Here is a 26597-nt window from a genome sequence, read left to right as displayed (position 1 = left end):
GACCGGTCCCTGTGTGCGGCCCCTGGAGCTGGGGGTGTGGGGTGAGGAGGGGCCCCAGGCCCTGTGGTCCACGGCGGTGTGAATGTGGACAGGCTGCGGCTCCCAGCAGGTCCAAAGCACAGGGACTCAGCACAGCTTAGACTCATCCTTCACGCATATGGCCCTTGGACGTGGTTACAGGGGGCTCTGCTCAGGGAGCCTGGGCCCCCAGGGGGGCAGCCCTTCTCCAGTGATGCCGGTCTCGGGGCCGGAGGGGCTCTGGAAGCTTTGCCTGCAGAGTCTCCTGCACTCCCATTTTGTGGGTCCCAGCAAGCGCGTGGCGACGCCTGAGGTCGTGGGTGGGTGGGGACGGTTGACTTCCTGAAGTGCTTGGTGGGCAGCCTTAGGGGCTCCCCATGTCCTGTCATCTGAGGCCCTCACTCCCTCCCTGGCTGCAGGGCTGCCTGGGCATCACCCTGTGACCCTGTAGGAGCCCGTGGCCCCGGGGTGGGGTGGTACCAGGTAAACGAGGAGGGCGGGTACCATGGGGGGACAGGGCTCAGGAGCTAGCCTGCAGGAGGTGACCCCAGGCCAGGTGAATACTGGTAGCAGCGACAGCAGATACGGGAAGGGTGACATCAGCACTGGGAAGGGCCCGGGAAGGGCCTGGAGGTGAGGCGAGCTCTGCCTGGAGCTCGCCGGGGCTGGGCAGGTGCTGAGCGTGCCCCCTGACCCCACCCCATCCCGTCTCCCCAGGACCCTGGAGCTGGCTGGGCAGGTGCTGAGTGCCCCCCCACCACTGACCCCACCCCTGTCCTGTTTCCCCAGAAAGCGGCGTGGAGCCATCAACAGCAAGCAGCTCACCTACTTGGAAAAATACCGGCCAAAGCAGAGACTGCGGTTCAAAGAACCACACGCACACAAGACCAAGTGCTGCGTCATGTAGCCCAGGGCCTCCGAGCAGGGGCTCCGCGCCCGCTGCCGCCTCACCTCCTCTCCCGGCACCTCGGCACCCCTGTGTCCCCTGGGCCCAGCTCGCCCTGCGTGCCCTCTGCCGTCTCTTCCCGTCTGGTCATCCCTGTGTCTCCGTCTGCCCGTGTCCACCACTTTGCGGACCTGCCCTTCCCTTTGTCTCTATGCCCTGCGTCTCTGCGTCTGGGCCCCGGAGCCCCGTCTCTCTCTGCGTCTCTGGGTGTCTCTGCCTCTCCCCGAGTCTGATGTCTCTCTCTTCCTGGCTCTGTGCCTGCAGCTCTCTCTCTGTCTGAGGCTTAGCTGGGGCGCCCCGGCCCGGCCCTCCCACACTGTCCCCTGGGCAGCTTTCCTCTCAGGCTCATTTGTTAGGGGGCAGGTGTATTTTTTAGCCACTGGGCCTGACCCCTCCTCCATCCTGACCTGTTCTTGGCACTTTCAGTTACTGGGTCTGGAGACTGTCAGATGTCCTGGACACCGAAGGCAATAAAATAGGACTCTCTGGCTGTGTGTGCGTGGAGAGTGGGGTGCGGGGCCGGGCGGGGTGGACGGGCCGGGGGGGGGGGGGGGGGGGGGGGGGGGCGGGTGCGCCTTGGGAGACTGGGTGGGGCCCCGGGAGGCCACTGCCCACCCCCTGACCCGGAGGCCTTCCTGCTGGCGGCACTGGGGCTCCCCCTGGTGTCTGTGCTGGGTCCCTGCGCTCCTTGGATTAGGGGCCTGGGACGCATCCCTGATCCAGCAGAGTGAGCACCTCTCTGATGTGGCCTGTGTGGGGCCCTGCCCAGTTGCCTTGCCGTTTTGGGGGGGGTGGCAAGGCCGGGTCACCAGGGCTGCTCCTCTGCAGGACAGACGGGGACTCGGTAATTCCTCAGGGCCTCGTGTCCAGTGGGGCGGCTGCTCCTGCCCCCACCAGGTGCCCTCGTTTCAGCCTCAGAGGCCGGGAGAAGGGTGCAGGCGTGGTGGCCACTTGGCTGAGGTGGAGGGACGCCCCATGCCATCAGCGCAGGGTGGGGAGAGGAGGCCACAGGGACACGGGGTGAGTGAGTCTGAGTGTACAGGAGGCAGAGGCCGGGGCCTGCCTGGGATTGCCACGCTCAGGTCTCCCAGAGCTGGGGGCCCCTGCCTGGCTGAGGAAAGGGGCACGGCCAGAGGAGGGGCCCAGGGCTGGCCTGGCTGGCTGGTGTGGAGCGTCTGGGGGTGGTCTGTGCCCGGCAGGTTCTGGGAGCCACAAGTGGATACCACCCAGAGGCCTTCACGGATGGCATTTCTCCCAGTGGGCACTGGGACCCAGTGCCCATCTTAGGGGTCACAGCCCTGGGCCTGGCATCCAGGCCACCCCGTCCTTGCGTCTGCCTGGCCTGAGACTCCCTCCATCCTACTCTGGGATGGGTCCGTGGGGGAGGGCTTACCTAGCTGTCCGGATGTCACCCCTTGTCTCCTTCCCAGGTTGGAGGCACACCCAGGAAGGGCAACGTCAGGGCCTTGGCACAGATTCGTGTCCTTGGAGGCAGGCGTCCCCTGCTAGGGGCCATCCTGCTAGTACTTGAACAACAGGCCCCAGTGGGGGGGGTGGTCTCTGGGGGCTGCTCCCTTCTCGGGGACCGGGGGTGTGGCCAGCAGGGACACAGGCCCAGTCCCTCAGTCTCCCCACTGGCCTGGCAGTGAACGGTTGCCACTGGTGTCATTAGTAGGGCACCGCCTGTGTGCCCGGCTCTGTAGAGCCCAGCTGCCCTGCTAGGTAGGAGTTGGGACCCTCCCTGGTCCCAGACTCAAGGCTTGCCTGGCACTGTTGGCTCCAGGAACCCACTGGGTCCAGGCCCACCCAGCTCCAAGCTTTCTTTCCCTGAAGCAGACTTCCCGGAGGAGGGTGTGCAGGGGCCAGGTGGTGAAGCGGGTGGGTGAACCCAGGGAAGGTCCCCCTTTTAGGGGAGATCGCACCCGGGCCCAGAGACCACACCCACCAGGCTGGAACTAGGGGACCCTGTAACCTGCTCCGGGGTCCCTAGGGAGCACATCCCCCATGCCCAGCCAGGGGGTTGGAGCACCCAGGGAGATCCGTGCACAGGATGGGAGTTGTGAAAGGGAGCACCACCCCAAAGTTGCTCCTCAGGGGGCTTTATTCAGAGATGGACCGATGGGTAGGATGGGGGCCGTAGACCCCAGCCCTCTCTGGGCTCCTGGGTGGAGAGGGGCCCCCGGCTCTATCAAATGGAACACACCTGAGAAGGCTAGTAAATGCGTGCTCCAGGAAGGTCGCTGTATGTTTTCGACGCACCATCCAAGTTTTGGGGCCCCCTCTGTGCCAGCCCTGTGCACCTGCATCCCTGCCCCAGGGCGCTCACAGTCTGGGGGCAGGGCGGGGTGAGACAGCCTGGGAGTTTGGTGCAAGGGTTGGGGGGTGCGGCTCAGGCTCAAGGTGGGCTGAGGAGGGGCTGAGAAGGAGGCTCCCTCTGGGGAGCCATGCAGGCTGGTCCTCGAAGGATGGGGCAGTGTGGAGGCCCCTGGGGGGGAGTGGGGGAGGTGCTCCGGATGGAAGGAGCTTCCTGAGCAAAGGTGTGGAGGGGGTGTGTGCGTAGTTGAGAGACAGGGTAGGTGGGTGGCCGGCTGGTCGAGTGGGGGGTCCTGAGAGACTGCCTGGGACTCAGGCCCTAGGAGGAACTTCAACAGACTGGGGAAAGGCCCATCTGCCCATTTCACATGTGGGAAAACCGAGGCTGAGAAGGGAGGACCTGGCTGAAGGTCAGGCTGGTCTCCAGGTGGCTGCATGGGAGGTGGGGGTGCTTGCCAGAAGGACCGTCTTTGGACTCAGTCCTGTGAGGGGTCCGGGGAGGAAGGTCTTTCTACCCATTTTACAGATGGAATAGCTGAGGCTCAGAGAGCTGAGACCCTTGCTTCGGGCCATACACAGCTCACCCAGGCCCCGCTGGGAAGGTCTGGCTCTGGCCCAGCCCTGACTGGACTCCGGAGGCAAGGGGTCATGGTGGAGGGAGACCTTGAGTCACCTGGACTGAGGGAGACCAGCCAAAGGACCGTTTCCCCACGGCCCGCTCCTCAGTGACTATTAAGCTCCAAACCAGAGACAAACTGAAGACTCAGGGGTGGGGGTGGGGGGGCCTTGGTAAACGGCTCCATTCCACGGTGGCTGCCCTTGGACAACCTCCTCAGTACTCAGACCCTGGCGGACCATGGCTCCACCTGACGTGGACTCCACCTGACTCCCACTAGCTGTCATTTGCAGGACCCTGCAGAGACTTCACAGTTTGCCTCTGGGATACCTGGTCTGCCCCCTCTACTCTAGGCCTGTCCCTGTTCCCTAGTCCTGCCGGTGTCCCGTGGGCTTGCCTCGGTCCTCTGGGGTCACGAGATGGCGGGCAGGGAGCTGGCAGGTGTGAAGGTTCTTTGTTGAATCTACATCTTTTTCTCAAATGGAAAAATTTTATGCATCCAAGCTCCGTGTGGACGGGGCAGGGTTGACCAATTCGGTGGGCACAGGGGAGGAGGAGGGTGAGGGAGGACGGCTGGAGGTCACTGCGGTCTGGCGGCCATCTCCTGAAGGAAAGACAGCTGCCTGCTGGCAAATTCCCGGATGCCGGGCTCTGGGTCTTTTTTGAGATCTTCAAAAGCTCCAGGGGAGGAGAGACAAGTCAGAGGTGCCCCGGGGTCCCGTCTGCCCGCAGCCCCACCCTGGTGGAGGGAGTCCGAGGGCTCATTCTCCCGGGGAGCAGCCCCTCCTTCCAGCAGGGGTGGGGGCGTGGCAGGACCACACCTGGACCCCACCTCCTCTGCCTCCCCAACCCCACCTATTCCTCACCCCTCACTTTTGGGCGCCCACCCACAGCCTTACTTTATTGGAGCCTCAGGTGGAGTGAGTGAGTGTGAGCCCCATCCCACAGGTGCCCATCTCTACCTCTGGAGGTGTGGGCTGGGGGTCCAGGGCGGGGGGAACCTCCAGAGGTGGGGTGGGAGGTGTGGCTGGGGGTCCTGCGCGGGGGGACACGGGGCTGCTTACTGCAGAGCAACAGGTTTGTGTCCATGCTGTTCACCACCTGGGACACGGCCTGGGGTAGTAGCAGATGTTGTACCCTGCGGGACAGATAGAGGAGCCCGCCAGTGGAAGAGGGCTCTCTGGCGGGCGAGCGTCAGACCCTCTCCAGGCCTTCCGGGGCCCCTCACCCACCACCTCTCCTCTCCTGCCAGCAGACCCCGAGCTGCGCTTGCAGTAGCCTGGCAGGTGCTGGCAGGCCGGACCAGGGCAGGAGAGGGTCAGGATGCTCAGGCAGGGCAGGCAGGAGGGTCCCGGAGCCCGGCCGCCCCTGCTCACCTATGAAGAGCGCAGCCCAGGTCTTGATGTGGTGGTGGCGGCTGTGCAGGTAGCTGAGGGCCTGCGCCAAGTGGATGCTGAACTCCTCCTGGCTGTGGGTCATCTGGCCGGAGGACAGCGTGCCCTGCTTGCTGGAGCAGGGACTAGTCCAGAGCCCCAGCCCAGCCCCGCCCCTGCCAGTCCCGGGGTGGGCTGCGGGTGCGGTGAGGGACACAGCGGCGCGCCAAGCCTGGCCCCGCCTCCCGGCCCCGCCCCGGCCCCGCCTCTCGCCCCGCCCCAGGCCCTATCCGGCAGGCCCCGCCTCCCGCCCTCACCGGGGCCCCGCCTCAGCCCCGCCTCCCCCCAGGCCCCGCCCCGGCTCCGCCTTCAGGCTCCGCCCCCGCCCCAGTCCCCGCCTCCCTCCCAGAGGCCGGTCCCGCGCGCTCCAGGCCCCTCCTCACCAGGCAGGTCCAGAGGAAGTGGCGGGCGCTGAGTCCCCTCTCCCAGGCCAGCGTGCAGAAGAGGGTGTGCCGAAGCCGCCAGCGGAGCAGCACCGCGCAGCGGTACAGGGCGAACTTGGCTTGCTGCGGGGACAGCCGAGGGAGGGGTCACCTGCCGCCCGGGCTGTCCGGGCTGGAGGTGTGTCCCCCCCCCCGCCCCCCTCAGACCACGAGCTTCAGGTGGGTCTGGGGCCCGATGCCGTCCTCCCCCGCTGTACTCTCAGCCCACCCTCGGCCTCTGGGGCAGCCCCGGCTCCGGCCTCAGTGCCTGGCTCCCGGCTGCTCCCAAGGCAAGTCTCCCATTCATTTTGGAAGCTGCCTCTCGATGCCTCTCTTCGGCCGCGCTGTGTCTCATTGGCCTCAGCACGGGGCACGGCTGGCACACGGGAAAGCCTGACCATTGCACCAAGTTCTGCGAGCAACCCGAGCCCCCGCCACGTGGCAGGTGCTGCGGACACGGCAGAGACTGGAACAGGCCGGGTCCTGCCCACACAGAGGGCGCGGCGGCACGCGTGCACGTGCGTAAGCGCTCGCATGCACGTGTGTGCGTGCGCGTGCACGCGCACGGGGCGGACCTCAGTTACGGACACCAACGCCGGTGGCCACACCTGCTGCCCGAGAGCAAGGCTGCTCCCTGCCGCCATCTGCACACCATCAGCCCCGCCAGGGAGAAAGCCCGGCAGCGGGCACTCACCGTGACGACGGCCGGACAGCGGTCCTTCAGGTGCAGGAGCAGGGGCACCAGGCTCTGGTGCACCTGGGTTCGCAGGCCGATCAGCTCCCTGCCTGCCGCTGCTGCCACCAGGTCCCCGAACAACGCCATGGCCGCTGCCCGGATCCCGTCCCGCTCCTGCAAGACGGGGGCTCAGAGCCGCAGCCAAACTTGCCTGGGGCCCTCACCCTGTGGAGGGGATGGGGCTCAGGTCCCTCAGCAGAGCCCTCTCACCAGGTCTGGGGCCCCTGGGCAGGGCCGTGCCTCCCTCTCAGGGCCCTTCGCGGGTCCCAGACCCTCCACCAGGACCTGAAATCACTTCTCTCTCCCTCGCAATCTCACCCCGACCACCCAAGTGTCACGAAAGTGGTGTGTGTGTGTGTGGGGGGGGGCGGGGCGTATCCCCCCTAGTTCCCCAGTGAAGGGAGACAGTCACCGCCAGCTTGCGGGGCGCTTCGGGAAGGTGCAGAGGGTGGGGCTGGAGGGCCTGAAGGGCGATGCTCTTCCAGCCTCGTGGAGAAGGGGCCGAGCGCCACCTGGCGGCCAGTGGGCCCAGTGCGGCCCAGGTGCGCCGGGTGCACATCCAGGTGTGTCGCCTTTGGGGCTCCTCTCCCCAGCCCCCAGGCCAGCGGGCAGAAGGGGAGTTGGGGGGGGGTCCCTCTGCCTTTGAGGACCTGGGGTAGGCACAGGAGGGGGGCATAAGCAGGGCACGTGCCCGCCTCCGCCGGGGCACACTCACGTCGTCGAAAAAGGAGCGGGCGTTGATGGCCACCCGGAGGCTTTGCGCGGCTGCGCCGTTGGCGCCCAGGCGGTGCAGCACGTCCGACACGGTGCCCATTACCCGCACAACCACCTGCTCGCTGTTCTGGAAGAAGCCGTTGAGAAAGGCCGACATCTGTCTTTGGAGCAGGCTTCCCTGGGGGGCAGGGGCGCCGGTGGGCCGAGGGTGCCAGGAGTGGGGGCTCCTGCGCCCTACCCCGGCCCTGTGGGTGGACCCGGAACAATCTCAGGCCCTCCCTCCGATGCCCCTCCCCAGCCCCCATCCCAGCCTGGGTGTCTGCCCCGCATAGTCCCCCTAACTCTGCTGGGATCCCACCCCAGCTCTGCACACAGGGCAGCTGTGCACCTGCCCTGGTCTGCCCCCCAGGAGCTGTGTGGTCATGGACAGGGCTTTCCTCTCTGAGGGGGTCCTCCTTGGGTTAAGGGATATTAGCCCTGTGTTAGGTGGCTCCCAGCTCCTTCTTTTTCCAGTCCCCATGCTGGTCAGAAGGCCCCCCACCAAGTCCTGGAGACCACTCTTCCCTTCCTCCGCCTCACCCTGCCTTCACCCCTGTTCCCGGCCTCCCAGTGGGCCAGCCAGGGAGGGCCCGGGGACAGGACGAGACAGGGTTGGTCAGCTGTGCACAGACTGAGGTCACTGGTTCTCTAGTCACAGGGAACTCAGGTGCACAGGAGATGGTTCCGGACCTCCTACGTTACAACAACCACTTTCCACTTGCACACTACTTTAAACAAGACTGAATTCATTCTCAGCCAGTTCTGTCTGTGCCTCTTGTTGGCCTGGTGCTCGTGAATTGTCCAGATGAACGGTTGGAGCAGCCTGTGGGCAGAAGGATGTTTCCTGCCTTTGGGCCCCTTATCAGTGATAGTGTGGTAAACCAGGGTGATTTTTACAACTTTAAAACAAGTCTTCAGCCACCTCATTGGCTTCCTGAGCTCTGTTGGGTTTTACAATATTAACTTTTCAGCAAATGACTCATTTCACGGTAACAAACACTTTCTGCACACCTACAGGGTACAGCCAGGGTGCTGGGATGGGACTCGGGTTCTGGCAGTGAATGGGCAGAATGGAACTCTAATGGGAAGGACCAGAAAACAAACAAAGCACGCATAACACAATGAGTGTCAGAGGGTGATGAGCAGTGTGAGAGAAGATAAAGCAGGGGATAGAGTGAGCTGTGGTGGAGGCCGTGGTGGAGGCTGGGGTTGTTACAAAATTTAAGTAGGATCAGAGAAGGTGTCACTGAGAAGGTGACGACTGAGGAAATTCTTACAGATGTGCTGGAAAGGCAGTCCAGCAAAGGGAGCAGCATGTGCAAAGGTCCTGAGGCAGGAGCATGCCTACCCTGTTTGTGAGCAGAGGAGAGACTGATTCACATCCTCACAGGAGGCTGCTGGCTGCTGGGTGAGCCTACACTGGAAAGGAGAAGGGGCAGCCATTGGGACCAGGGAGGGGGGTGCAGTGGTCTGGGGCAGATGCTGGTGACTTCAGTGAGGGCAGCAGTGGAGTGGGAGAACAGTCGGGTTTGCCTGGGATTTCTTGATTGCCTGGACAGCCCCCAGGTTTGGGGTCCCCATCAACTGAGATGAAGGTTGCAGGAGGTGCCTATTTGTGGGGGTGACAGAGTTTGCTGTGGATGTGCTGAGTTGGAGATGCCAGCTAGGATCTGAGCAGTGAGTCAAGGCTGGCGTTCAGGTCTGGGGTTGGGATGTGGATCTGGTGGGCAGTGGGCCAGTAGATGGTACTTAAAGATCGGAGAAGGCCAGCAAGGGAGCGGCAAAGACGGGGAGGAGGAATGGACAGGAGTCCCGGGGCGCCATCCGGTGCCCGGCCAGGGACAGGAGAGACCAAGGAAGAGGCCGCCCAGGATGTGGGAGGGAAACCAAATGAGCGAGGTGTCCTGGGCCAAGGGGATGGAAAAGTCACTCGGTCTGTGTGCTGAGGGGCCCGATAAGGGGTCCCCCGGTGGGAGGTCACAGGGCACCTGCACGAGAGTGCTCGCAGGCTGGCAGTGGGGGTGGGGGACACTGCCTGGAGGGCTCCCTGCTTTACTCCACGGCAGTTGAATATTTCATTAAGCATTGTGTTCGTGGCATCGTCACACAACCTCCAACGAGCACAAAAGGGCTGCTGCCAGGAGGGCTCCTGCCACAGCTGGCCACGTGGTGTCTCCGTGCCTCCTTGCAGCCCGGGGCGACTGCTTGGCCAGTCGGACTGGAGCACCTGTGGGTCGTGCCCTCAAAGGGTGGGGTGTGCCTGCTGGCTGGAGTAAGGTGGTGGCCGCGCAGACCCTCCCAGGAGGGCAGCGCCCAGGGGCAGGGGTGCACAGCGAACGAGGAGGAGCAGATCAGGACGGCCGCGCCCCTGGAGAGAAACGCACGTCCACCCTGTTTACGCTGCAGCTCACGTGGGTCTTGGGCACGTGCTACATTCTGGCATCCTAGTACACGTGCTACCTTGCTGGTGCAGTTTGTGTTTGGCGGTAGGCGGAGGTGGCCACGAAGGCGCACACCGGTGAGTGGGAGTGGTCCTGTGGGTCCTGCAGGGGGTGCTCCTCTGGTGTGGGGGCAGTGACCACTGAAGACCCTCAGCCCTGGGCCCTGCCCCATCCCTGCCCGGTTCAGCCTGTGCCGTCCCCACACCAGCAGGCCTCCTTGGCTGGCAGTGCTCTGGATCTGCCTTGTTCCCCCAGCCCCGCTGTGGCCACCGGCTCCCACCCCACTTGGGAACCATGCCCCCTCCCTGCCCTGGCCGTCCTGGTCTGGCAGCCCTCCTCCTGTCTTATCCACTCCCCACGGGTCCCACCTGGTGTGGGGCATAGAGGAGGCACACGGAAGCGTCCTATGACAGGCCTGCAGGAACGGCTGGAGACGGGTGTGTGGATGACGGACCACTGACCCACTGACCCACTGATCCACTGGCTGACTGACAGAGTGAATGAATGAATGATAGAGCAAATGGGAATAATGGAGTAAGTGAATAACATATAAAGAGTGAACAAAAGAAATAATGAAATAATGAGTCATAGATGAAGGGCCCAAGGAGCAAATGGATGGGTGGATGGTGGGTGGATGGATGGGTGGATGGTGGGTGGATGGGTGGGGGGATGGATCGGTGGATGGATGGGTGGATGGATGGATGGATGGGTGGATGGATGGATGGATGGGTGGGTGGTTGGCTGGTTGGCTGGGTGGGTGGGTGGATGGATGGATGGTGGGTGGATGGGTGGTGGTGGGTGAGTGGAGGGGTGGGTGGATGGATGGAAGATGGGTGGGTGGGTGGGTGGATAGTGGGATGGATAGATGGGTGGGTGGTTGGCTGGATGGGTGGGTGGATGGGTGGTTGGATGGATTGGTGGGTGGATGGATGGATGGATGGTGGGTGGATGGGTGGGTGGATGGATGGATGGGTGGATGGATGGACAGATGGTGGGTGGATGGACGGATGGTTGGTTGGATGGATGGATGGTTGGGTGGATAGGTGGGTGGGTGGATGGGTGGATAGATGGATGGGGGGATGGATGGGTGGATGGATGGGTGGATGGGTGGATGGGTGGGTGGATGGATGGTGGGTGGATGAATGGATGGGTGGTTGGTTGGATGGATGGGTGGATGGGTGGTTGGATGGATGGATGGATGGATAGGTGGATGGATGGTGGGTGGGTGGATGGGTCGATGGATGGGTGGATGGGTGGATGGATGGGTGGATGGATGGATGGTGGTTGGCTGGATGGGTGGGTGGATGGGTGGTTGGATGGATGGATGGATGGATAGGTGGATGGATGGTGGGTGGGTGGATGGGCGGATGGACGGATGGTGGGTGGATGGGGGGATGGATGAGGGGATAGAGAGATCAGGGAAGAAGTGCCCGTCTCCCTTATTAAGTACCTATGATGTGTCATGTGCAGTGCAAAGGGCTTTGCCACCCCATTGGGGATCTCTTAACTGTGTTGACATGCAAGGTGAACAAAATGAGATCGAGGTGGGCTGGCAGACAGAAGGTTGCAGAATCTGTTTGGAACCTGGCTCTGATGTTGTCCCCTAGCAGCAGACACTTTCTCCCACAAGCCCTGAAGATACGTATGTTCAGCAGTGGAGATGGGGTCTGGACATCTTGCCGTCTGGTGTGTTCACGCAGCCCTGGGGTGGCTGGGGGAGGCGAAGGCCATGTGCTTCCTGATTGGGTGAGACAGCATGTTTCTCTAACCTGACAGTTCTGCCCTCCACCAGCGGCCACCAGCGGGTCCCACACAGAGTGCCGGGGATAAAAAGGCATTGTGACGGCGAATGGCCGGAGGGGAACCCTGTGCCCAGACGTGTGTTCTCAGCCCGGCACTCATGGGCAGACACTCTTACCCCTCCCATTTCACAGATGTGGACACTGACCCAGGCCCAGAGAGCTGAAGAAACTCGCCAGCTAGAAAGTGCTGGAGGACAGGATGGCCCTGGCCTCCTGGTGTATCACCTGGGCGCTTAACCACTGCACGGGACCCTGGGAACCCACCGTGGGGGCAACGTCGGGCATCCAGGGCCAGAACGATTTTTGCCTCTTTGATGATGCCCCCCACCATTCAGTATGGGAGTGGGCTGTTCCAGTGATGGTGGGTGGTGGGGGGGGGGTCAGAAGGGGATGGAGAAGACAGGTGAGTAGCGGGTGGGAGGACCCGTCTCTGAGATTCTCGGGGGCGTTCCCCTCTGTGGACTGGCCTGGGTGCCACCTGTGGGCTCCCCCTAGGCACCTGTCGTCGGCAATAGCACTGTCCCTCTCCGGGTGTGGACGATACAACGTCCCCAGGGAGCAGCCACTGTACCCCTTCCCCAACCCTGCCAAGGAACCATCCCCAACCGCAGTCCACCGATAAGGACACCGAGGCTCAGAGAGGTAAAGTCATGTGTCCCCAGCCACACTGCTGTGAGGGACGGAGCCAGGATTCCAACCCGGTAGGCCTGGTGGGCACGTGTGGGTGCGTGCCAGCTCTGAGGCCCCTCGGGCCCTTACCTTCTCTGGGTGGAAAAGGATGTTTCCGAGGCCCTGTAGGCTCAACACGCGGACCTCGGGGCTGGGATCCCTGAGGCTTCGGGCCAGCACAGTCAGGACGGCCTGTCTGGGGAGCACCTCCAGCAGCGTGGGGCTGTAGAGGAACTGGGGCAGTCCCCGAGGGCGGGCGGGTCAGGCTCTCGTAGGGAGCCTCCGTGTGTGTCCGGGAGCAGGGCTCCAGGCCCGGGGTCTGGCAGGGGTGTTGGGGAGGGCAGCCACCAGCACCCCTGGGGGTATCTTGGTTAACAAGTACTTGAATCCTCCTTCCCAGCTGGATCAACTCTTTGATGTCTCGCTGGGGAAACTGAGGCCCAGAGGGGGAAGGGGTCTTGCCTAATGTCACACAGCAAGACTGGGGCCAATGGCCTGGCTCACGGGACACCTGTGGGGACAGAGCCCCAGGGAGGGTGGCTTGGACATCCCTGCTGGTGGCGGGTGGGGTGGCGAGTGGCACCAGGCTTTGACTTGGGTTTCTCCCCACTGAGGTCATTTAGGGACATGCCACACGGTGCCCCCCCCTCCCCCCCCCCCCCCCCCCCGCCCAAGCCCTGCCGTGGCCCCTGCCTCAGTTGCAAATTCTGCCACGCCCAGCACCTGTCTTGCTCTAACCTGTGCCCTGTTGGCTCAGGGCGACCTGAGCCCCGCTCTGCCTGACCGACCAGCTCTGTAGGGGTGGGGGCAGGGCGGGACAGGTGGAGCGATGGGTTCGCCCGGGCCACTGACGGGGGGACTGCTAAGTGGGGGACCCAGCCCCAGACTGTGGACTGCCCTGGAGACGGGAGCGGGAAGGAGCGGGTGTGAGGGGTCCATCTGGTGGGGCCTCCGCCCACAAAAGGTCCTGATGGGGCACCGAGGTGGCTGGAGGAGGGGGCTGGGTCTGAGGCCCCCCCCCCCCCCCCCCCCCCCCCCCCGTCCAGGCCGCTACCTCGACGAGGATGAGGATGGCCGTCTTCCGCTCCCGTTTCTCCTTGCTCTGCAGTCTGGACAGCAGCTGGCTGGTCACTGCCTTGATCTGCCTGCAGTGGTTCTGAACCATGGCCCTGGGGCGAAGGGAGGAGGGCAGGGGGAGGGCAGGGGGAGGGCAGCATGGCAGGCTCGACCTGGCGTCCACCCTCCCACCATCACCTGACCCAGCTGGGGCTGAGCGGCCAGAGCTGTCCCTGCGGGTGGGTGGGCCGCCATTCCCTTATGTCCCTCTCTACCCGCTGGCCACCCACTGGGTTCCAGGCCCGGACTGGGCCTATGGGACACAAGGAGCAGGCCCCTAGGCGGCCTCCGCAGGGGTGGGGCTGGGAGAAGACACCCGTGTCCACAGGCCCCCGGTGGGCGTGCACGTGGCCAGGCACCGGGGCACCGACTTCTGTGCCAGAGGGCCGAGCGCGCACACGTGTGAGTTCGTGGGGCTGTGCTCACAGGCAGACCCGAGGCGTCACTGTGGTCGATACACCCAGCTTCCTGGACAAGCAGTGGCCTGGCTCAGGCCCTGGCCCCTGCCCTGGCCCCGCTCGTACCTGGCGAGGAGACCCACGCCCTGCGGGTAGGTGTGGGTGGTGGCAAAGAGCTCCCAGGCGCCCCGCAGCTCCAGGTGGGCGAAGTCCTGCCAGTGCCCCGTGGTGGACAGCAGGCCCTTCAGGGCCTCCAGCGACGTCCTGCCGGGGAGCAGAGGGGGTCACCAAGCCAGCCCTGCCCCCGGCGAGGGTGCCCGGCCGCCCTGGATGGAAAGGGACATTCCGGCTCCTGTCTGGGCTCAGGGCCCCAGTGGCCTGGAGGCCTCCCTGGGGGTGAGCTGTGCTGGGGGAGGGGGCAGCGTGAGGACACTTGGGCCCGGGCCTGTGCCCTATGGTCAGTTGCCGGAGCCAGGGCCTGGAGGGTGCCCCCTCTAGGAGGGAGGGTCTGAGATGGGATTGGTGCACAGTCAGGGTGAGGTGTGCTTGGAGAGCCTCAGAGGACACGCATCGCGTCCGTGGCTGGCTCTCCAAGGCTACAGCTCGGGGGGGCAGGGCTGGAGGGTGCTTCAGAGATCGGCGGTCTCCCAAGTCACAGGTACAGAGGGTCCCGGCTGAGCCTTGAAGGGATGGTGCCCTTTGAATGTGGGGCCAAGAATACAAAGAGGGCGCTGCAGGGAGGGAGGAGGAGAGCTGGGGGTGTGGCGTCACGGAAGCCCAGACAAGTGTCCGTTCGGCACTCCTGACACCCCTCTGCCTTCAGAGGACGCAGAGAAATCAGGTTCCGCTGGCCACATGTGCACGGGAACTCAAGAAAGTTTGCCGGATGCACGGCAGGGCGGGGTGGCGAGCTTGAGATCCAGTGCCCTGTCTGTCCCGGTCACACGCCTGGCTGGGGGCAGCAGAGGAGAAGAGCAGCGAGGCCCCTGGCTCCACAGCTGCACCGTGACACCTCGGTCACGGGCCTAGGGCTGTCCAGGCACTGCAGGCAGGACACAGGGCGCGGGCCCGGGAGGGCAGGCCCGGCTCCCCCCATCCCACCACCCTGCTCCTCGTCACGTCCGTCCTGGCCCCACGCGACAGGTCGCATCGGCCTGGATGTGTGAGCCGGCTCCCGGAATGAGGCTATCAGCGAGGACCAAGCACGATTCCGAGCAGATTTGCCAAACCGAGTGTCCTGGGATGGAATTTCCAGGGGCCCCAACCCAAACCCCGGAAGCGGGCCTGCTGGAGCCCACGGGGACCCTGTTTGATTCCGCGTTTTCAGGAAGCGCCACAGTTTTCTGAGCGGCTGCACCCCTGTAGGTTCCCGCCACGGCGGTTGTTTTCTCGAGGTGGACTGTGTCGCCGCCCTCCGCCGCCTTGGCCGTGCGTGCAGATGGGCCGAGGCCAGCAGGGAGGGTGCAGGGGTGAAGCCTGCCCTGGACACTGGGCTGGATTCGTGTGTCTGACCTGCCGATGCCTCAGGCCCCAACTGCTGCTGTTCCCAGTAACACGACGCGGAAATGAGGCCCGGCCTCCTCTTTCCGACCTGGAGTCCAGACGCCCTCTCGGGAGTCCCCTGGTCACATGTTAGCTGCAGGAGGGCAGTGCTGGGTCTCCCTCACCTGGACATTGCCCACTCTGACCACCCATCCCCAGTGCCAGTTGGACCCTGCCACTCCCTCTGCATAGAGCCCTCCGTGGCTCCCCACTGTTCGGTGTGGAGGCTGCTTTCAAGGCCTCCTTCCTGTTCCCGCCCTGCTTGTCCCCTCCCCCTAAGGCTCTGTGCCCTCCCAGCCCCCACCCAGGGAACTCAACCATCAGTGAGATCTCAGCCCAGGTGCTGGGTCCTCAGGGACTACACGATAGGTGGTCATCCTCTGTGGAGGTGATGACTCTCCCTCAGGGCACTCTGCACAATGTGTCAAGCACCCAACTGTCACTGGGCTGTCACCTGACCCCCATGTGCATTTCCATGGGGCTGTGAGCTCCCTAGCAGAGGGTCCCGCCTCTGGTGATGAGCGTGGTCTGGGACACAGCAAGCACCCGTCGATATTTAAGTGCTGACAGTGGGGCACACAGTGGTCCCCCAGCAAGTGCTGATGAGGTAGCCCTTCTACCTCTCTTTTCCTCCAAGAGCTGCAGGGAGCATGGAGCGGGAGGCAGGGGCACCGCCGAGCCAGGGGCCAGGGGCCGGGCTTGGCCAGGAATGAAGGCGGGTCTGGGCAGGGCTGTGGGGGCCCCGGGGTGGTAAGGAGAGGACAGGCGGGACCGAGTCCTGTGCCTTCTGTCGGCCCCTCCCTGCTCAATCCCTGGGAAGTCACATCTCCCTGCAGATCCCAGGGCCCCTGCCTGCTGGGCAAATGGACAAGAAGATGCTGGGGCTGGGGTCATGCCATCGAACCCTTCACCTTCGCCTTGACCGAGGCCCGGAGTGTTGACCACTCGTCCAGGGCCGAGTGCTCACAGGGGAGGTTAGGATGAGGTCTTCGATCTCAGATCCAGGACCGAAGAGCATATTGTTATGAATTGCTCGTTTGCTCCTTGTCAACTGCCAAAAACCAGGACTGTGAACAGTGTTTTAAATGAAGAGCTTTACCTTGAAAGCTTTAAGTTTAAAAGACAAAAATTTGGAAGGAGGTGAGAAACAAAAAGGAAGCACCAAGTACTATAGGGAGGTTCCAAATGTTAACTTTACATATGAGCTTCCTGGCAGCCAGGGCAAAAAGGAAAATATGTTGGCTGTACTTAGAAGTGGTCCAAGAGAGTGTCTTTGAAATAAAGAGAAATCAGATGCCCCATGAGAATGAGAGAGTTGGTCCATGGTGGAGAAACTAAAGGGATAAGTCCTTCATGGGGCAAGACGGGTCCTGGAGGAGAACCCAGCCGAGAACTGACCAAAGCAGTTAACTCTCTAAAGAAAGAGGCTTTGCTTTGTTTGTCAGAGATACAAAGGAAAGGGACCCACAGGGAGGGCGGTGGTGTCTTTGCAGCCCTGCTGGGGAAAGGGTGCCATGCCCACCCCCCACTTGCTGGTCCCAGAGGCTGGCCCAGCTTAGCAGGGTGTCAGGGACTTCAGAGGCTTGATCCTGCCTCACTGGGGTGCCCCCTGGTATCCGGTGCCACTGCTACTGGGGGCACCACAGACAGGAGGCCTCTCAGCAGTGGGTGCCCCGATCCCCTCCTTGGCCTGTGTCCCCCTTCATGGTGCCACATCCGCCAGGCGTCAGACCCTGGACCGCAGTGGTCGCTGGGTAACAGTGGCTGCCCGTGTCCCCACCGTCCCGGACTATTTGCTGGCCCTGCTGCTGGTTGGCCTGCCCTTCCTTTGGGCCCTTTGGGTTTTACTCCGGGCAAGGGGGGCTCAGGTCCTGTCCCAGCCCCAGGGAGGGTGTGGGAGCCCCACCCGGTCAGAACCCCCATGTGCCCCTGTGGCCGAGGCGATTGGCTCACGGGTGAGCATGTGATCCAAGACCGGCCAATCAGAGCCGGTGGACTATGCCAGACAGGGGGGGTTGGAGAGCCTGTCCCTCGGTTGCTTGGGCCACCTCCCTCCTCCCTGGAGAGGACTTGCCTAGAGAGAGGCCGTGGGGCTGAGGTCCGGGAGGGAGATGCCAGGGCTGCCTGAGCATCTCCAGCCAGCTGGCCTGGGTAAGAAGCTGACAGGTGCCCCGGGGAGATGGACAGACACCCCCTCCCTGGGGGAGACAGACAGATATGCCCCTTGGGGGAACCCCAAGTCAGACAGACAGACACTCTGGCTTCTTGGGGGAGACAGACAGACACCCAGGCTCCCTGGGGGCTTCCGGTCTACGGGGCACAGATAACAGTTGTCAGGCAGTGGCCCTGGGAGGGGGAGCAGCAGGGTAGAAGTAGGACCACTGTTTTTAGAGAAGGTGGTCGGAGACCCCGGCAGGAAGTGAGGGTATCGGGGGGAGTGGGAGCAGGGAGTGAGAGGCCCCGAGGCAGTCACACGCGGGGTCTAAGGAACAGTGGGGAGACCTCAGAGGCTGGAGCAGAGGGTGTGAGACCTCAGAGGCTGGAGCAGAGGGCGTGTGACAAGAAATGAGGTCCCGGAGGCGGCAACAGGGAGCCAGAGGGAGAGGGGCCTCGGGGCCACCGCGAGGATCTGGCTTTTTCTGAATTAAGTGGGGAGAGGTTGGGGGTCATGAGGCCTTGGATGTGTTTTGACTGGGATCTGGGCTGTGGCGTGGAGGGCAGGAGGGGGGGGTGGGAGGTGGGGCAGGGGGAGCTAGGAGGCTGGCCCCGGGTGGGCAGGGGCAGGGCTGGGAGGGGGGGTAGCAGACGGAGGGAGTTGGTTCATTGCAGCCCCCTCCTGGCCCTCCTACGTACGTTCTGGGAGGAGAACGTTTTATTAGCTTATTAGGGAAGATTCATGCATTTCGCACGGTTGATGTGAATAAAAAAAGAACTTTATGCACATTCGAATTCAGAAGCAATACGAGAAGAAGTGGCATTTTTTTCTCAGTGACGCGCCTTGGGGAGAGCTGTTAAAACTGACAAATTACGTGAAACACATCATAATACAAACAAATGAAAAGAGTCGGTCCCCGTGGTTTTTAAAGACTTGCTTGTTGGGTTTCTCAAGACACGACCTGGCGTGGAGGGAGGGCGCGGCAGCCGGCCCGAACCGTGGCCGAGCGCCACGGGGGCACGGACCCTCCGACGCAGGCCCCGTCCACGCCGCTCAGGCCACACCCGCCCACGTCGGTGCAAAAGCATATGCGGCTCAGAGCAATGCGCAAGGCGACCCGGAGGGGCGTCTGCCCTCACGGGCTCAGCGGTGGCCAGGGGGACACCCCTGCCATCCCACGGGCACTAGCTCAGCAACTCCCTCGAGATTCTGTGTGTCTCTGGGAAAGCCTCTGACCCTCTCTGAGCCTCGGTTTCCTCATCTGTACAATGGGGGAGGACGAGAAACATCTCGCCGAACCCCCACAAGGACCACATTCAGGAAAGACCCGGTGCCCTGGTGTGGGCAGATGTTAGGTGCTGTGTCCTGTCACCAAGGATGTCTGCTGCCCAGCGACCCTCAGGGAGCAAGTAAACCAGCCACATGCCTGCCCTGAGTCCCTCTGTGTGACTGCGGCGCTGACCATGATGGTGTTCAGGGGTTGACTCCCCCCCGCCCACCCCAAAGCTATGTCCAAGTCCTAAACCCCATACCTGTGAGTGTGGTCTTATTTGGAAACAGGGTCTTTGCAGATGGAATCGAGTTAAGATGAGGCCCTTAGGGTGGCCCTAATCCATCATGACTGGTGTCCTTATAAGAAGAGGGAAACTGAGCCAGAGACACATGGCCGAGGACATCAGGTGACAAGGGAAGCAGAGGCGGGAGCAACGCGTCCACAGACCAGGGACACGGAGACTGCCCGCAGAGCCAGGAGAGGAAGAGGCAGAAAGTGTCCTCCCCGGCAGGCTTCAGAGGCAGCACGGCCTGGCCGACACCTTGAACTCGGACCCTGGCCTCCAGAACTGGGACAATAGGTGCCTGGTGCCGTGGGGCGTGCCCCTGCTTTCTCAGCCCTGGGAAGTCAGTGTCTTTGCCTCATCCCTGCAGGCGGAGCCTGAACGCCCCCCTACCTCTGCGGACTGGGCGTGGCCAGCGGCTGGGCCTCCTGGCCGGGCTGGGGCTCCTCGGGCAGGTTCAGCTCCGAGATGTAGTGCGTCTGGGTGAGGAGGGCCAGGAGGAGCTCTGGGTAGGCCTCCTGCACCGCCTTCTCGAACTCTCGGGCAAACTGCAGCTCGTGGAGCAAGTTCATGGCCTGGCAGGGGGCAGGGGACACGCTGTAGCTCCCGAGCCCGGGGACGGCGGCCCGAGGCTTCCTGTGCCCACCGGAGCATTCGATCCGAAGGTCCTCAGGGTGGGGGGACAGCACTGAGCAGTCAGGACAGAGGGAGGCCGGGGCTCGGGGTGTGGAGGGACACAGACAAGACCCCCCTGCTGACCCCGTGCTGCTGTGTGGTTTCGGGCGGGAAGGGCGTTAAGGGGAAGGGCGGGGGGCCGCACGGGCACGGGGTGGACCCCCCCTCTGCGGCCACGTTCAGACGGAATCGAGTTCAGGCGGCCGCTGGCCTGGGGGCTCCGGGTGGGGAGGGGCACCTGCGGGCTCCGGGCTGCTGCTCAGGGGGCTTTGGGGGTGGGAGGGGTGTCTCAGCTGGGGAGACAACAGGGTCGGCCACGGCGGCTGCCTCGTCAGAGTCCAGCCGCGGAGGACAGGTGTGGCCGTGCTAGGAAGTGAGCTCCCCGCTCCTGCGGCTGTGTAAGGAGGAAAGCTGGGCTGGGGGGATTCCTACAGGAGGGCGGGGGCTGCAGGAGGTGGCCTCAAAGGTTCCTCCAAGATCTACAGCCCCAGAGCCCAAGTGCGGATGGAGGGGTTCTCCATCGCCCCCCCCCCCCCCCCCGCTCTTCCTTGGCCGGAACCTGTCTCCTGGAGCCCCCGGGCTGTGAGGCCACCCACACAGCGCGTCTGGCATCCTGGGGACACGCCGTGTGACCCAGGGCCCTCAGCAGCCCTGCAGGACCACCGCCGTCCCACTTCACGGGGCAGAAGCGGGCTCCGTAGCCCCCCGCCAGGACGTGCTCAGCCCTTGGCCGTGCCCCTTCCCCGGCCTGGAGATGGGGCTCCCCCTCCCCGAGCCTGGCACACAGCGGGTGCCCTGGATGCCACCGGCATCTGCACGCGGGAAGCCGGTTGGCCCGGTGGCGGTGGCGGCTGGGGGCCGCGTCGAGGCAGTGGCTGCAGAGACTCACGGTGAGCGAGAGCAGGTAGGTCTTATCCTCGGGCGGGGGGCTGCCGTCTCTGGCCCCGGGGGGCATCGGCCGCTCCTGCAGCCAGGCCAGCAGCGTGGCCACCACCAGGCGGCTCACGGGGCGCTCGGCCCCCAGGGCCCTCCACAACTGGAAGGCGTGGCTGTGGGCAAAAAGGGGCCGTGAGGCCAGCCCTGCTTGTGCTCGGCCACAGCGCCGGCCACGGTAAGCGGGGTCTCAGGCGCCTGGAGTATTGGGGAGGGGGAGGGAGGAGGCTGGGCTGGATCCGGGGGCCTGGGGGGTGGAGGAGAGCATCTCGGGGTGCCGCCTTCACCATGAAGGGCGGCGTGGACGGGCGTGTGTGCGTGCGTGTGTGTGTGTGCGCGGCCTGGGGGATGTGCCATGGACAGCGGGCCAGCCGCCCCTGGTCCGTGCTCCTGGGTCTCACTTTTGGGGTCTGTCCTCCAGGCTCCTCGCACCCCAGCTACAGACTCTGCGTCTGTCTGTCGCCCTCAGTGGCTCCAAAGTCCAGCTGACCCCTGCCCTCCGACCTCTGCTGCTCCGGGCCTCCACATGTGCTGCGAGCACTCCTCCCCTGCCCGGCCTGCACCCGCTCAGCCGTTGGCACTTCCGCCTGGAGGCCTGCCCCGGCTGGCTCCTCCTGGCCTGGGTTTGCTGGGGTCCAGCTCCCCGGGCCTGACCTGGGTCGAGTGGGGGCCATCAGAGCTTTATGGTAACTTGTGCTCATTTTGCAGATGGGGACACTGAGGACTGGAGAGAGAGAGAGAGGACTGCCCTGATCGGGGCCCTGCCTTGTGACGGAGCAGCTGGGGCTGGGGGCCAGGCCTGCCCGGTCCTGTGACCTTTCCACTTGGTCCGAGGCACCGGCCTGTGACACCTGGGGAGGCAGGGTGTTGGGGCTCCCGAGAGGTCGGTGACCCTGACGGCCCTCTGTTTTCTGTGCTACGGGGTCTGTGGGCCTGCGTGCTGGGTAGAAGCGCCTGGAGGGGCGGGGGTGGGGTCCGGAGGCCAGAGCGGGGGCCTGGATGAGCCCCCACCCCAGCGTTCAGACAGCCCTGGGCTGGGCGGGCACGACAGCTCCGAGGCTTCTGAGACTCTGAAGCATAGGGTGGGGCCTAGAAAGAGTGCGGCCTTTGCTGTCAGAAGGACGTGGGCCCAAGTCCCTGCTCTGTGCCCTCACGGCCGTGTGACTGAGGGCAAGTCTCTGGGGGCAGAGCCTGCCTGGAGGGACTTAGGTGACAGGCTTCTTCAGGAGCGAGGGCACCCAGAGCCCACGGTTTCTGCTTTGCTCTGTCGGCACGTGTGCGCTCAGCACGGTCACGTGTGGGCAGTGAACTCGGGGACGGAGTAGTGACAGAATGGGTAAAATCCCTGCCCGTGTGGGAGCGACCCCTACAGCGCGGCTCAGCCAGCAAGCAAGGGCACGTCAGACCAAGAGCACAGAGCAGGGGAGGGGAGGGGGCCGCAGGAGACAGCGGGAGGGCGCATCTGCTGTGCTCGGTTTCTAGTGGGGCAGTGGGGAAGCTGTCCCCAGGACGGGACACAAACACAGACCCGAGGACGTAAGGGGGGAGCCATGTGGCCCTGGGGGTGGGCAGAACCTTCTGGCCCCGACTCAGAGCCGTTGTTGGTATGTTCAGGGCCAGCATGGTCAGGGTGGAGAGAGTGGGCCAGCTGACGACCTTATTGGCCACTGTCAAGGTTTTGGCTTTGACTTTGAGTGAGATGGGGCCACCGGAGGGCTTGCAGCACAGGAGTGAGGGGGTCCGACTTACTAGTGAAGCCCTGTTCTGGCTGCTGGGAGGGAGGGGTGGACATGGCCAGGGACTCCGTGGGAGCCAGCGATGTCCTGACTAGGGTGGTGACAGGGCTGGGGACACAGGGGTGAGGGGGAGGGTGTGCTGCTGGGATCTTTGAGGATGGGTCTGGGTGTAGAGAGGAGAGTCAAGGGGACCCTGAGAGCTTTGGCTAGAGAAACTGGGTGACAAACGGGACAATGCGAAAGAGAAAAAGTTAAGACCCTACAAGAGAAAAAAGAACCCACCCCCTCAAACACTCGAAAAACCCCAACTGGAGGACACAGGCCCCTTTCACTGCCACGAAGACACAGAATCTCCTAAATTATCTGGACTTTGCTACACTAAACAGAAGAGGGTGCCATTGAACTTGGAATCCTACAGAACACGCTACTAGTGTTTTATAGGAACGGGAACAAAACGAACAGGTCCACAGAGGTATTGAAACAACAACAACAACAACAACCAAACCGAGAAAGACGGTCAGTTCACAAAGAGAGGAAACCCCTCCCTAAAGAGCAGCCCGGGGCAGACAAGGCCGTGAGGCCACACGGCCCCTGCAGCCCCGCGGACTCCAGCCGGCACCGACAGAGAGGAAAAGCCACCTCGAATTGTCACTTCAAAAAAGAAAAAGAAAAACCTCAGCGAAGAAAGGAAAAGGGAGTGGACGGAGTTCCGGGAAGAGGTGGGAGAGACGACATCATCTCACAGGTGGAAAAAACGCAAGATGCCCAGAGGGCTAAGACGGAAGCTGAGGGGCATTGAGGAACAGCAGAAAGATGGCCAAGGGAGGAGCAAAGAGGAGAAAATACTGCCGACGGACGGAGGGCGGGACAGGGACGGACGGCACTCCGATTCCCAGTCTGGAAGGAGAAACGCAGCAGGGGATCGGAACTGATATTTAAAGCGATGACCTAGGGAACTTTCCAGAAACAGTAACAGCAACGGCAGAAGGCCTAAACCTACATAGTCAAAGAGCCTACCAGGTCCCTGCGAGAATTAACACAGAGCGATCAACTCTGAGACATTTCTTAATACAACAGTTAAATTTCGAAGGTAAAGAAACATGCTCCAAGGTGTCCAGGAAGAAGGACCTCTTGCAGGGGCGCCTGGAGGGCTCAGGAGGTTGAGCTTCCGACTTCGGCTCAGGTCATGATCTCGCGGTCCGTGGGTTCGAGCCCCGTGTCGGGCTCTGTGCTGACAGCTGGGAGCCTGGAGCCTGCTTTGGATTCTGTGTCTCCCTGTCTCTCTGCCCCTCCCCTGCTTGTGCTCTGTCTCTGTCTCTCAAAAATAAGTACACATTAAAAAAAAAAGGCCTCTTGCAAAGGCAAACATATTTACAAAGGCAAAAAGATTACTGTCATTAGCCTTAATAGAAGAAAGTGTGAACCAAGGATTTTATGACCGGCCAAGCTGTCCTTCAAGGCACACGACTTGTGATACGCAGGTGCCCAGGGCAAGCTGGAGCTGGGCCCCCCCCCCCCCCCCCCCGGCCTGTCAGAGACGGGCTCGTCCACTTAGGACAGGACTAGGGCTCTCCAGGGGAGGCGAGGGGGCGCGTGTCGGGGCCAGAGCTGAGCAGAGTGCAGACTTCGGCCAAGTGAAAATGTGCAGCTGAAAACACAGGAGGAGAAGAGGGGTGGCACAGAGGACATCAGTCTCGCTGCTGGTTTTATGGGCAGGTGGCCGGGAGGTAGAAGGTACCCGTAGAAGATGGATAAAGCAGACTACGAAAGGTGAACCCATAAATGGAAAAAAGGATTAAGGATCATTTTCTTAAATGGAAAAAATGATTAAGGATCAAAGACCACACCTCCCGTAGAAAAAGAAATAGAGCAAATAAAATAAAACACACACCAGTACGGGATATGAGGATGGGGTAGAGACTCCACAAGCCAGCCGTATCGATCAATGTGAAGGAAGGACTTAACTCCCTGGTTAAAAGAAACAGGCTTCCGATTTGGATCACAAATCGAAACCGGGCTCCACGCTGTCTGTGGGACGACAGACACACGCGGGGCCGACGCGGAAACGTAGGCGAGCACAGGTGCACCTGTTGTCCTGAGAACAGACACAGTGGGCTGCGGGCCCTCGGACATTACATGTGACAGGGCAGTGCACTCGCTCATGCCCAAAGTCACGGCTGCTCAGGAAGCTGTGTGTCTGCACAGATCCCATGACAACCACTTTTACGAGGTAGAAATTGCGGGAGACGGAGGGGTCCGTGGATAGAAGTGCGTTAGAAGTGACTTCAGCGTGCTGTGCTCAGAACGAGACAGATCCAAATGGACATCGGTTAAATACATATACAACGCAGTCGATAAGGCAACTCTGAGGACACGCTTCAAGCTCTGCGCCTGACGATGGAAAAGACACCTTCTTCTCGGGGGCCCGGACCACATTCGCAACAGCTGTCCAAAAGATCTGCGAATTCCACCGACCAGAAGCACCGCAGGTGACCTTCAAACAAACAAACACCCACAAAAAAACAAAGCAAAACAAAACACACCCTCCAGAACCCTCGAAATTACGAACAATAGTGTGGAAAGCAGAAATCTTTCTGGAAACAAGTCTCAGGTGCTGGGAGCTGGAGGGAGCTCTCTTCCGGTGCCTTCTGACTCCGCAGCGGAGTGAGGCTGGCAGCCGAGTGCGGTGTCAGAGGTGCGGGGGGCTGGGTGGGGGGTGTGGAGAGCTGCAGGAGGGTGGCCGGGAATGAAAAATGAGTGCTTTTTCCTCAGGGGCAGGTGTGAAGGTGGAGTGCAGGGTCGAGGGCAGGGTTTCTGGCAGCCGAGTGTGGCTGGCCCGCCTCCAGACTCGGGGGGGGCGGGGGTCTGAAGGCTTCGAGAGAAAGCCAGCCCCACCCAAAAGGGCCGCGGTGACCACCGGGGTGGGGGAGGGAGAGGAGGTGTTGGCTGGGCTCTTTCAGGCGGGCCTGGGGTCCACGAGGCGACAGGTGACAGAGGCTGGGCCGGGGTGTCCTATGTGGCACGGGATGGTGGGCAGTGGCCCCCCGGAGCTGGCCTCAGGAGGCGTGCAGGAAGCGAACAGGTATGCAGGCTCCCTCCCTGCACCCAGGCCTGTGGGGGTCCCTATGAGGGGGCAGGCAGGAGGGAAGAGCTGGGGGTGGGACCCTGTTCCCCGCCCGGGGGAGGATGGAGGGTGGGGCCGGGCACCTGTCCAAGGGTATGGAGGGGTCCAGGAAGGTGGCCACCAGCTCCGAGGTGTGGTTCCGGGCTAGCAGGGTGATGGCGTGCAGGGTGACTTCCTTGGCTTGGGGGATGTGGACAGAGCAGAGCTGCAAGTGAATGGCTCGGCCCAGCTTGGCAACCTGTGCAGGGAGGCAGAGGATATGGGGGGAGAGCTGGTCTGAGTGGGGAGGCCAGGCCCTGCCCGGGGAAGTCTGAGGGGAGGCACGTCCCCGCCCCGGATGCCTGGTCAGAAGAGGAGTCCCAGGCTGCGGGGAGAGAGGTCCCACCACCTTTTCCCCTGGCACGAGAGGCCCTCCAACTCTGTCCAAACATTGCCCAGTCACCGGAAGGCTCAGACACACCGGCCTCGTCACCTCCCGAGCAGGCCACTTGGGCACACGCTGTTCTGGGAGCCTAGAACGCCCCTCGCCTTCCACTTTCGGTGCCCTTGCTCACCCGCCTGGGGCTTCCCCATCTGCAGGACGCGTCATCAATCGTCCTTTTCCCGGGGGCCACCCCCACCCCACTGGGTGCACTTCCTTTGTTGTTCAGTCCTTATCTGTCCGTGTCTGCCCCGCCCATTGGACCGGGAACTTCTGGAAAGGTCTGTGCCTTCTCCTCCCCCATGTGCTACGCCAGAGCCCGGAGCAGTTGTTCCATCAGTGGACGTGTGCCTCTCGAGCCTGCAAACACCGCTCAGGGCCCCAGGACACCTGCTTGGGCCGTTCGTTCGTTCGTTCATTCACTCACTCATTCATTCAGTGGAACTTGTCAGGGTGGGGTCTGTGGCTCCCCCATCGGGGCTGAGCTCGGGGATGCTGCCTTGGCCCAGAGACGGTGGCTTCAGGTGCTGGCTGCTGGGCGACCCTCTGCCCCCAGACCCGTCCCGGCCCACCCTCAGCGGGTGCCCCGGCCCTCTCACCATCTCCAGCTCGGCCCCGTGCTCCTGGATGGCGAGGAGCAGCATGTCGGCGGCCGCCTGCACGCGGAAGGAGCTGGGGGATCCCAGCCCGTCGATGGCTGTCCAGATGAGGTCGGTCAGCTCTGCCACCGTGAGATGCTTCATGACCTCCTGTACCGGCAGGAGCGAGGGCAGCCGTCACTGTGGGTCACAC

At 62.9% G+C, this 26597-nt stretch overlaps 2 protein-coding genes across 5 annotated transcripts in view; one reads left to right on the top strand and one right to left on the bottom strand.

Moving 5' to 3' along the window:
- PTP4A3 (protein tyrosine phosphatase 4A3) overlaps positions 1–1452 on the top strand; it is a 37050-nt gene extending 35598 nt beyond the window's left edge. For all 4 annotated transcript variants that reach the window (XM_045453508.1, XM_045453511.1, XM_045453510.1 and 1 more), the window contains exon 6: positions 808–1452. In XM_045453508.1, the coding sequence (XP_045309464.1) occupies positions 808–925 (118 nt within the window). In that variant the 3' untranslated portion in view covers positions 926–1452. The remainder of the gene's footprint in view (positions 1–807) is intronic.
- Positions 1453–3049: 1597 nt separating this feature from the next.
- The window catches only part of LOC123585396 (maestro heat-like repeat family member 5), a 64737-nt gene continuing 41189 nt past the window's right edge, over positions 3050–26597 (bottom strand). The window contains 14 exon segments of the mRNA XM_045453506.1: positions 3050–4571; positions 4958–5014; positions 5017–5031; positions 5270–5372; positions 5710–5832; positions 6443–6598; positions 7200–7376; positions 12240–12383; positions 13204–13318; positions 13790–13927; positions 19310–19491; positions 20481–20640; positions 25468–25622; positions 26405–26554. Coding sequence (XP_045309462.1) covers positions 4474–4571; positions 4958–5014; positions 5017–5031; positions 5270–5372; positions 5710–5832; positions 6443–6598; positions 7200–7376; positions 12240–12383; positions 13204–13318; positions 13790–13927; positions 19310–19491; positions 20481–20640; positions 25468–25622; positions 26405–26554 — 1773 coding nt within the window. The 3' untranslated portion in view covers positions 3050–4473.

The sequence above is a fragment of the Leopardus geoffroyi genome, chromosome C3 (assembly GCF_018350155.1).
Source record: "Leopardus geoffroyi isolate Oge1 chromosome C3, O.geoffroyi_Oge1_pat1.0, whole genome shotgun sequence".
Lineage (NCBI taxonomy): Eukaryota > Metazoa > Chordata > Mammalia > Carnivora > Felidae > Leopardus > Leopardus geoffroyi.
This window is presented reverse-complemented; position numbering and strand designations above follow the sequence as displayed.